The sequence below is a fragment of the Vombatus ursinus genome, unplaced genomic scaffold (assembly GCF_900497805.2).
Source record: "Vombatus ursinus unplaced genomic scaffold, bare-nosed wombat genome assembly UNPS02014785.1, whole genome shotgun sequence".
Classification (NCBI taxonomy): domain Eukaryota; kingdom Metazoa; phylum Chordata; class Mammalia; order Diprotodontia; family Vombatidae; genus Vombatus; species Vombatus ursinus.
This window is the reverse complement of record NW_020954563.1, coordinates 12,915,296-12,927,298: the sequence shown is the minus strand read 5'-3', so window position 1 is coordinate 12,927,298 and position 12,003 is coordinate 12,915,296. Positions and strand designations below refer to the sequence as shown.

Sequence of the window (12,003 nt, the reverse complement as noted above, 5' to 3'; positions counted from 1 at the left end):
CTATTCCTTTTTATAGCATTTTATTTTTTCCAATTACATGTAAAGATGATGTTTAACATTTTTTTTATTAAATTTTTGAGTTCCAAGTTTTTCCCCTCCCCTGCCCCTTCTTTAAGAAAGTAATTTGATATGGGTTATATATGCAACATACCTATTTTTTAAAACACCTCATCTCACTTACCATTACCTTAAGCTATTATCCTATATCTCTTTCATTTCACAACCAAACTCCTTAAAAAAAAAAAAGCTTTTTGTCAAACTCATTGCCTCTACTTCCCCTCCTTTCCTTGCCTCTCCACTCCTTGCAGTCTTACTTCCTTCATTATCACTCAACTGAAACAACTTCTCCAAAGCTATCAATGATCTCTTAATTACTAAATCCAATGGCCTTTTCTCATTCCTCATCCTTCTTGAATTCACCGCAGAGCACCAGAACACTCTGTCCTTTCTAGGTTGTTGTGACATTGCTCTGTAGTCCTCTTTCTACCTGTCCAACCATTCTATCTCAGTCTCTTTTTCTGGGTCATCATCTATATCCCATCCCTTATTTCTGTACTGTTATCCCCAAGGTTCTGTCCTGGGCCCTTCTGTTTATTCTCTCTTGGTGACTTTATCCCAAAGGTTTGATGATCATTTCTATGCAGGTGACTCTAAAATCTATATATTCAATTCTGGCTTCTTTTCTAAGTTCCAGTCCCACATCACCAACTGCCTAATTAATGGACATTTAGCACTGAACATCCTACAGGTATCTCAAACTCAGATATCTAAAAGAGTTCATTATCTTTTCTCCCCCAAACCCATTTGTCTCTGAATTTCCCTGTTTCTGGTGAGGGCACAACCATCTTTCCAATAACCAAGGTTCACATCCTCAGAATAATCCTTTAACTCCTTTCTTTTCCTCACTCTGCCTATCTAATCAGCTGCTGGGTCTGGTCATTCTACCTCCATGATTTCTCACACATCCTTCTCTTTCCTTATAATTTGACAAACACCATAGTTCAGATTCTCATCAACTCTCCTGGACTATTGGAATAGCTTCCTAATTGGTATCCCTGACTCAAGTCATGCCCCTCTCCAATCCATCCTCCATGCACTTGTTAAAGTGATATTCCTGAAGCACTGGTCTGACTATTTCATTTCCCTACTCATTTATTTCCAGTAACTCTTTACTGCTTTTAGAATCAAGCACAAACTCCTCAGCTTGTCTTTTAAAACCCTTCCCCACTAAACTCCAGCCTGCCTTTCCAGGATTTTTATGGCTTCTCACATTCAACTTGCTGATTCTCACACCTAGAATTCCATCTTGGAGCAGCTAGGTGGTGCAGTGGATAGAGCACCGGCCTTGGAGTCAGGAGGACCTGAGTTCAAATCTGCTCTTAGATACGTTAACACTCACTAGCTGTGTGACTCTGGACAAGTCACTTAACCCTAAGGATTGCCTCTCCCTCCCCCAAAAAGAGAAAGTCACATAGAATTCCATCTCCCATCTCCTGTCTCTATGTCCTCCATGGGCTGTCCCTTATGTCTGGAATGCATGCCTCCTCAGTTCTTAGTAAGAATCTCTACTTTCCTTGAAGGGTCAATTCAAGTACAGCTGCCTACATGGGGTCTCTCCTGATCTCCCTTCCCTCTACTCCAATTATTTTTATGCATTTACTATATACATATATATATATGTATATGTATATGTACATATATACAGGGTACCTTAAAAGTCTTAGTGTAGTTTTTAAGCTTTAACTTTTTAAGCTTTAATAGCTTAAAACTACACTAAGACTTTTGGGACACCTATATACATTTCTATATGCTTTTATGTGTACATGTTGTATACAATATAATTTTTGTCTTTCTATCTCCTCAATCTAGCATAATACATTGAGTAGGCTCTATGAAAGATGGAGGCAACCTATTAGTTCTTAGACCCTTGGAGACCACTCTAAATTAAAGTAGTCCCATGAGGTTTGGACCCACAGCACCATGAGGTAACCATGAAAGTTATAGGACTTGAGTCCATCCTAGGTGTGGTCTGGTTAACCACAGGTGCCCTACCCTTAGTTGGGGCCATATCAAAAGGAGCAAACATAGGCTTCCAGGTGAGAAAGGTGCCAGAAACATTTCTATTAATCACAGTGAATAGGACTTTCTTTGTTTCAGGTCCTGTGCTCATTCTAAGGTGAATATTTTGGTTTACTCCTAAAACTGCAATTCAGGCACTCCATAAAGTATGTCTTAAAAATATCAGGAAAATATTTTTGCCATAATTTAATTTTTTATTTTTCTAAAAATTATTAATAAATTTCATTGTGATACAAGGCACTTCCCTATAAATAGATACCTTTTCAAAGTGCATTCCCTGAAAAAATCTATCAATTGCTAACAAAAAGAAGGGATTTGTCCTTTCAATTTGACAAAGTGGTTCGACATCCACCATCATATTTATCTACAGTTTTGTTGTCTTTCGAAGTTGACTTTGTTCATTGTTGAAGTTATTGTATATATTATTTTTTTTTAGGCAATTGGGGTTAAGCGACTTGCCCAGGGTCACACAGATAGCAAGTGTCAAATGTTTGGTCTGAGGCCAGATTTGAACTCAGGTCCTCCTGACTTCAGGGCCTGTGCTCTATCCACTGCAGCACCTAGCTGTCCCTATATATTTTCTTGAATATGCTTTTTTCAACCTGTATCATTTCAAGCAAATTTCCCATGTTTCCACAAATTCTCAACATTTATAATTTTTTATGGCACAGGAATATTTCATTTACATGCCAAAATAAGTTCAGCTATTCATCAGTTGTTGCTAGCCATGATTTTAAATGTCTTTTTTTGTTGTTAATTTTTATCTAAACTCTAGATGTAATTCTGACTTGTGCATTTGCAGTGATCTAAGTCTTTCCAATCCCAAGAACATTTTCTGGGGGTAGTTGGTGGTGCAGTGGATACAGCACTGTCTCTGAAGTCAGGAGGACCTGAGTTCAAATCCAACCTCAGACCAAACATTTGACACTTACTAGTTGTGTGACCCTGGGCAAGTCACTTAACCCCAATTGCCTTAAAAAAAAACCCAGCTATCCAAAATCATTTTCCTTAGCAGATAAAACAAAGAGAAAATAAGAATTGAGCTTTCTCTCTGTTATTGTATGTCATCCCATCTTCTCTTAGCAGTAGTCCTATGACTTCTTTGATTATCTTCTATCCCCCAACATAGCTAAAAACAAACTCCACCCTTTTTGTGTCCTTATGAAATAAGCCTTAGCTCATTTGGAGACTTAACACGCCTGAGTTTTAGAAAAAAATAAAAACAAAGACAGGATCATGCCATGCTTTTGTATTCATCCTCTGTTCAACCTATCCTTGCTGCTATATTCTGTACATCTCCTTTTGAGAAAGCCACCCTTTTCCTCTCATTGAAATTGTTTTTCCTGATACCTTCAAAATTTTGCTCTTGAGAGTTTCCTATTCTTCCTAGGTTGACATCTCCAGTAGAAATTTTAATTAATATAAATATAAATGTATAGATGTGTAATCATAGGATATATAGAATATAACAATATATTATATATATATATGTATATGCCTTCTGATCTCTTTTTTTTTAATTTAACAAGCATCTGGGTTTTTAAAAAGGTTTTTTGATCCTTTTTTTAAATCCAATAGTCATTTCTGGTCATTAAACTTTCATTTTTAATGAAGAAAATAAGCAGAACCAACCACATAAAGTCCGCCTCACAACACATGCAACATTCTCTACCCACGGTCCTCTACCTATTTACCAAGAATAGGAGTATATATTTTGTCTCTGGCTCTCCTGGACAAAAATGCCTTTTCTTTGCATTAGCAACATTTAGTACAGTGCCTGGCACATAGGAAGCACTTCATAGATGCTCGTTACTGGCAAGCTTATAAAGGGGAAGACTTAAGGCCAACAGGCCCATGAGCAGGCTATTCTAACAGTTCAGGCATGAGGTGATGATGAGGGCCTGTACCAGAGTGGCAGCCAGTATCAGAGGACAGAAAGTGTATATTCAAGACATGGTGCAAAGGTGAAATTGACAGGCCTTGGCAACAGATTGGATATGGGGGTAAGAGATAGTGAGGAGTCAAGGATGATACCTAGGTTGCATGAGTCTAAGGGACTGGGAGAATGGTGTTGCCCTTGATGGTAACAGGGTAATAAAGAAGTTTAGAGGGAAAGATAATGAGTTCAGTTTTGATGTGTTGAGTTTAAGATGTCTGAAAGTCAGTTGGGGATTCAAGATTGAAAATCAGAAGAGAGGTTAGAACTGGATAGGAAGATTTAAGAATTGTCATCATAGAGATAGTAATTAAATCTGTGGGAGATGGTGAGATCACCAGGTGAAGTAGTATAGAGGGAGAAGAGAAAAGAGCCCAGGACAGAATTATGTGGGGTTTTGAATAAAGTATACCCATCCAGAGTTATGTATCACATCTCAGCAATAGCTATGAGGTCAGTTCCTCACAAATTAAAACATCTAGGTTATCTTACTTGTTGGCCAGACCTCGTGCATTGTAAATAGGCATCCAGGGCAATGGATCATAGGATCATAGATTTAGAACTGAAAGGAACCTTAGAGTCAACTTCAAGTCCTTCATTTTACAGATAAAGAAAATGAGTTTCAGAAAGGTTAAGTCCTTTGCTCAAAAAGTTCCAGTGGTAGCCTTGTGTCTGAGGTGAGACCCAAAACTAAGTCTTTCTGACTCCAATTCCAGTACTCTCCCTACTACACCACACACCGGATCCTTTGTCGGATTTTTATTATCCATCTGGTTCCCTTCTTGGATTATGTCTCCTGTGTATTTCTGGGTGTCTCAACTGCTACTCTTCTTCCTAAACTCTCTGGTATATAGCTTGGTGTATAAACATAGACAGCTTCCTCCCTCTGTCTTCCTTTTCATAGGATCATCGGTTCATATAGTTAAAGCTACAAAGTACCTTAGAGGTCATCTTCTCCAACCCTTTCACTTTACAGTTGAGGAAACTTGGACCCAAAGAGGTTGTTACAGGTGTCAAACACATGTCCCACAACATTCCTATGGCCAACCTGAACCAGATTAAAATGTGATTGGGAAGTATTTAACAAAATAAGTTAAAATAATAAAATAAAAATAATACATTTTAAAACTAAGTCAATATGACACCCTTGGGGATCTTTGGGTGTGGACTAGTGGCCCCTGTTTCTATTTGAATTTGAAACTACTGGGTTAAGTGACTTGTCAAAGGTCACAGAACCAAGAAATAGCATACCTGGGCTTCAAATACAGGTTCCGCAACCCAGAACTGCTTCCATGTTTAATGTCTTTTAATTAGGAAAGTTTCCTTCTCTTATTTGCCATATGACTTGATTATTTTGAGCTGGTGGAGGGGAGCTGGTCTTTGATGGAACCTTTAAGTCATCTTGCAGACCTGCCCTGTATAACCCTATAAAAGAGAAGTTGTTCTGCAGTCAAAACTGGGACTTTTATTCTGGGAGCCTATTCATTTGACTCAGGCCTACAGACAAAACATCCTGATAAAAGAACTCAACTCATTTTTGCTGAGTTCAATCCCTGTGGGACCAGGTTATCATTCCTCTTTCCCAAGAACTTTCAGTATCCATGTTAAGGGGAAGGGCTATTGTCTTCTGGTCTGACTTAGGCTAGGTCCCTCAGTGTACCCCAAATTTCAGTGGGTCCAACAACCTGGTCATAGGGGCCTTATCAATCTCTTTTTTGGTTGGCCTCCTGGGAGAGGCTTGGGATCTTACAGGTTACCAGCATGGATGCTTCCTAAAAGAAATTCCAATGTGTATAGAGACACATAATTAGGAAATGTCTTTTTTAAAAAAAATTAATAAGAACATTGGATAAGTGCTATGTAGGTATGATACTAATAATGATGCATAATGAGAATCAAGTGGAAAGGATGTTTTATTGAGGAAAGAGAAACACGGAAAAGACAATGTGGTCTGGATGGCTCTAGAGCCTAAGGGACAGTAGAGGTTATGTGGCTCAACCCCATCATTTTGCAAATGAGGAAACTGAGGCCCAAGGAGGTTAAATGATGTGTCCAGGGTTATACATGTAGTAAATGCCAGAGGTTTGGTTTGAACCAAGCTTCTGTGACTCTGGAGCCATCGATTTCAGGTGAAGAATAAGAGTTATGTTTTCAGGCATGGCAGTGGGCTATGGTTCTTGTTTTTGTTTTTGCTGAAATGCTCATCTTTGTACAAGGCAGGATTCTATTGCAGAAGGCAAGAGCTATTATTGAGAAATTATAGTGAGATATCTTAAAGCACCAATAAAATGTTTGTAAAGAAAGGAGAGCATTGGAGGTCTTGAAATCAGGACCTTGGGTTGAATTACTGGCTCTGATATATACTCTTCATGTGACCTGGAACATGTCACAAAACCTGAGTGTCAGTTTTTTCACCTATAAAATATAAGTATAATAACACTTGTGCTTCCTAATGCAAGATTTTTGTGAAATGTTATTTAAAATAATATGGCATAAATGTAAGGTACTATTATATAGATAAAGAATAAATAAAGAAGAAAGTACTATATATTTAATGTTGAAAGTTATATTTATTCCTGGGGGGGGAGGTGGGAATGTGAGCTTTTAGCTGCCCAGCCTGAAGCTTTTATGTTCATGGACTTCAGTTGAGCCTCTGTTTTTTATGCGCAGAAGCATAGCTTGAGTTCCTTAGAAACAAGGAATCTTTAACAATTATAGCACACTGGTAACATTGTCAAGAAGGCCTCCAAAAGGCTGTTTTCTGCAACTTTGTAGTCACAAAGACACCACACTAAACATACGTGCCTGACATATCTTCAAATACATCATAAAATTTGGCACAGAAATGCGTGAAAGAACATAAGTGAAAAGAGTAGTATGTCTGCTTTTGGATGCAGGTTTAAAAGTTTCTATTTTTAAATGGTTTTATGACTGGTGATCATTTATGGTTGTTTGCCTCTAGTCATATAGAATAGCTGTTAATTAAGTTCTATTTATTGAATTGCATGCAATATTAGATGTTATTGCCAAGAAACCAGATAAGAACGTAAACCATTTGTGATACTATAAAAAGCATTACTAAGATCCATTGTCAGCAACATAACATTTAGCTATAAAAAGATCTGATGCTAACTATTCTAGATCTATTGGAATTTGATTATGGCCCCGTTCATTTGTTGTCAATTGACTGATTGAATCCTGTGTAAGGCTTTGTGCTAGGCACTATAAGGAATATAAAGACCACAAAAACAGTCCCTCGATCTCAAGAGGCTTATGATCTAACAGGAGTGGGGAACCTGCAACCTACATGTGACCTCAAGGCTGCTGCAAATTCCCTACCCCTGGTCTAGTACCTGAATCTACATATCCTTCAACATACAGGAGAATCAATCTCAATTAATTGAGAATTTGGGAGATTCAGTGATTCATATATTCATTTCATATTGAATTGAAGATGGCATAAGAGTCTTAATTCTTTCAAGTGTAATCAAGCCACAAATCCACATACATTTTAAATGAATGGGACTATGTATAATATGTACTTTGTACAAATACAGTCAACATACAATTATCTAAGTGTAGATTATCCACAAGACATATTTAATCCCAAATATATCCATTTTTAATCCCAAGAGGCAATATAGTATAATTGATAGAGTGCTAGCCTTGAAATCAGGGAGACCTGGGTTCAAATGCTACCTCTAACACTTACTAGATATGTGACCTTATGCCAGTCACTTAACCTCTATGTCTCAGGCAATGCCCCTGGATTTATCTACTAAGCCATAAAGAGCTTGCCACAGGAGCCTTGATCTTAGTTAGGAGGGAGTTCCCACACGAAAAGATCTGAATAAATCACAGATCCTTAACTATGCTTTTTTTTTTGTTTATCAACACCCCACAGAGTTGCTCCTCTGTGTGTTTAGGAAAGAAAATTTATTTGAGGATTAATGAGGCAAAATGTAATTAGGAAGGAAAAGCTTTGAAAAAAAATATTATACATTCCAGATTCAGATAATTTTGAAATGAATTGTGCCAATTGCTTCTCTCTATTAAGTCAGATACATTATAATAGAGAGTTCATGAGAGTTGGAAGGATCTTATAGATCAGCTGTTCTAATCCCCCCCCCATTTTACAGACGAGAAAAAGTTGCTTCTAGTTAAATGCTTCTTTTCATCATTTCAGTCTCACAGCTATGATGCCTTTTATAGGATAACATTCAGATATCATTTTGAAGTCTTGCATCTTGACTTCAATTTTACTACATGTTACTCTCTAATGCATTCCAAGTAGCCTATAAATATTTATTTATGTCTTTTTCCTGTTTCTCTTTTTGCCTTTTGATAGGAATCTTTGCCTATATGAACTACAGAGTGCCCCGAACAAGAAAGGAGATTTTTGAAACGTTAATAAAGGGTCTTCAGAGGCTAGAGTACAGAGGATACGATTCTGCAGGTATGACTATTTCTCTGCTAAAATTAGCATTAATATATTTGCATTTGTTCATTCCCGTTTTTAAATATCCATTTTCTTGTTGCTTCTCACAGTCCAGGCATTTTCTGGTATGTTTTTCATTGAAACCTTCTTTTGGAAATTGTGATACTGATTTTAGCCCTAAAGTTAATCTAATCAAGTACTTAATTACAGTTGGAAGATAGAATAATACCTCACATCAATATAGAAGTTTAAGGTTTGCAAAATACTTTACATGGATTATCCATCACAGTGAAGTAAGTATTATTATCCCCAATTTAAAGATAAGGGAACTAAGAGACTTGTCCATGGTCACACAGTGTCAGAGCTGAGTTTGAATCCAAATCTCTTCAGACTCAAGGCCCAACACTCCTTATATTTTACCACATTGTGCTACCTCTCTGGAAACTCCTTCACCTTCAGTACTTTTGAGCAGGTATGATAAAGTCATTCCTTCCACTAAAATGGATTTAAAAAAAAAAACCTTCGTGCCTTAGTAGATCAATCAATAAGCCTTTGTTATTGTTGTTCAGTGGTGTCCAAGTCTTTGCGACCCCATCTGAGGTTTTCTTGGCAAAGATAGTGCAGTGGTTTACCATTTCCTTCTTCGGATCACTTTACAGATGAGGAAACTGAGGCAAATAGGGTCAAGGAACTTGCCCAGAGTCACACAGCTCGTAAGTGTCTGAAGCCAGATTTTAACTCAGATCTTCTTGACTCCAGACCTAGCACTCTATCCCCTGCACCACCTAGCTGCCTTAATATGCCTTTAGTAAGTGCCAACTATGTGCCTCCCGGTGACCGAGCTAAGTGATGGATATCCAGAGACAAAAGTAAAATGATTTTTGCCCTCAAGTAGCTTAAATTCTAATGGGAAGATACATCCATATATAAATTTATACAAATAGATAAATACAAGGGCTTTTTTTTTGTTTTTGTTTTTTGAGATTCTTTGGAGAGTAGTGGGAAACACTATCAACTATGTGTATCAAGAGAGGCCTCATGTAGAAGATACTGCTTAAGTGAAGCTTTTGCTGCTAAAACATGGAAGCAAGGAAGGGATGCATTCCACACTTAGAAGGTTGGAATAGGGGGCAGAGGGCGGGATCAACCTGCGCAAAGTAATGGAGACAGGATTGTTTCAAGAAAAAAATTTTTTTTTTAAATTAGACCTGTGATTTCATTGGTTTGACATAGCTAGGAAGGTATTCTATGGGGAAGTGATATGCTCAATTCTGTGTTTTAAGCAGCTTCTCTGTAATGTATAGCCTTAGAGAGTTGCCTGAGCCACTAAGAGTTTAAATGGTTTTTCCATGTTTTGGCCTTGACTCTGGGGCAAGCTCTTTATCCACTCTCTTCAATGAGTTATTGAGGCCAAAAAATTCGCCACCTAGTGGCCAACTTTTTGTTCAGAAGGCCCTTCCCACTAAGCTAGTCTGGTCTATGTAGGATACTAGGCTCCTACTGGAAACCTCCAGCTTAGAAAGGCTTCCCAGCACTTACAGGCCTTTGAATAGGATCCTAGGCTGTAAGAGACCTTAAATCTCATCAAGTCCAACTCCCCAATTTTATAAATAAAGAAACTAAGGACTACAGAGGTAAATAATAAGTAATATGTAAGAATAAGTAGCAGAAGTCAGAATCAGAACTCCATTTACCCAGGCCAGGGATGGGGAACCTGTCGCCCTCTAGGCCCTTGGGTGCGGCCTTTTGACTTAGTCCAAGTTCTACAGAACAAATCCTTTTATTAAGGGAATTTGTTCTGTGAAGTTTGGATTCAGTCACGGGGTTGCACTTAAGGACCTAGAGTGTCACATGTGGACTCAAGGCCGCAGGTTCCGCACCACTGCCCTACACCCTGCTGCCCTGGTCTAGCCGTTAAGACCATGTTGTCATTTCTTTGCTTCAGTAAAGCATAAATGTCTTAGGAAAGGACATGTTTTTGTGTGGTGTGTAGCTCAACTTTAATTGGTCAATGACCTACATCGAAAGCCAAATAATTTCCCCAAAAGAATAATTTCTTAAAAAAAAAATCAGAGGTTTTCTTTTAACTTGACAATTTGATTACCCAAAAACATTTATGAATATGTCCTGGGTTCAGGGTCTTTTACTTGGTGCTATGAAAAACTGCAGAACTGGTCTTCTCCCTCAAGTAGTTAGTTATTAGTCCAAAGGAGAAAGAAGAGAAACATATTTATCCTATCCTCTGTTCTTGTTACCACTAGATTAAAAGTCCTTTGAAGGAAGAGTCTTTGTCCAACTATCCATATTCCTAACTAGTTCTTGAAATAGGATCTTCTTTTAACAGTGCATTCTAGACACTCAAGAAAGCTTTACTGTGTGGTGTAAAATGAACAAATCAAAGAAAAGACAAACAACTCCATATATCAAATAGTAAGAGTTCTGACTTTGTCCTTTATTAGCTGTTTGACCTTGGTCAAGTTACTTAAACTATAGGAGCCTTAGTTTTCTTACCTGTAAAATAGGGATAAAAATACTGGTACATCCTCTCTCATGGGGTTGTTGTGAGGGAAGTACTTTGTAAACCTTGAAGCATCTTCATAAGAGTTATCCTCAAGTATTACTTTACAGAATTCTATGTAAGTGCTAGAAAAAATGGAGTGATAGACAAATATGGATAAGGTGAGATAAGAATTTCAATGGAAGACTTGAGTTTTTTAAAGAAAATTTTGAGAGGGGAAGATTTATGGGGGGTATATAGAGTACCTGTACTGCTTCCCCAACTTGCTTTGGGTTGCAGTTACCTTGGGGCCAAATGGTAATTCCGTAAGGCTATACACTGTAGCTCATAAGCCCCCAACAGTATGCTTCCCATTAACAATCAGTCAGTAATCTCTATCAGCTCTTAGTAAAGGCATTTTGTCAGATGGTATACCAAGAATGTTAGTTATAAAACAGTCCCCTGTCCTCACAAATCTGGGCACCTCTCCCACAGATATATACATGGGAAAAATGGGCTCAAACTTGGAGTATCAGGTAGTGAATCAACATGTAGGATACACTTGTGGCAAGGCAACTCTCAATGGCTGGTGCTTCAAGTCCTGGAAGCCCTTTCTGTCTTCATAGAGAGTCCTCATCCCGGGTTTCCAGCATCTTCTTTTCACCACAGTCCAACTCTTAACATCAAGGTTACAATCCTTGAAGCGGCTTCCTCTGTCTTTCTCTATCCATGTCTACCTGCAAGGTGTGTTTCTCCTCCTCCCTTATCTTCTATTGGTACAGTAAATAATAAGGGTGAGGATGGGGAAAGGGAAAAGCTTCTTCCTACCTTGCTAGCTCTTGATATGTTTGCAGGGTTCTCTTCCATAGCCACCTCCAGATGTATTGCTTACTTTTTTGTGGCTAGGACCAAGGGGGCATTACAGATTCTCTTAGTTGATCAATAGCTGTTTTCTGTGAGATGTCACAGTTGCCTTCATCCAGTGGTCACCAAACCTTAATGTCCTTGTGCTTTTGTAACAACATAGACCCACCTGTACCAATTAGGGTCTGG

General features: G+C 38.2%; 1 protein-coding gene across 1 annotated transcript in view; it reads left to right on the top strand.

Moving 5' to 3' along the window:
• The window catches only part of GFPT2 (glutamine-fructose-6-phosphate transaminase 2), a 60,798-nt gene that overhangs the window by 14,091 nt on the left and 34,704 nt on the right, over positions 1-12,003 (top strand). The window contains exon 2 of the mRNA XM_027867160.1: positions 8,364-8,471. Coding sequence (XP_027722961.1) covers positions 8,364-8,471 — 108 coding nt within the window. The remainder of the gene's footprint in view (positions 1-8,363; positions 8,472-12,003) is intronic.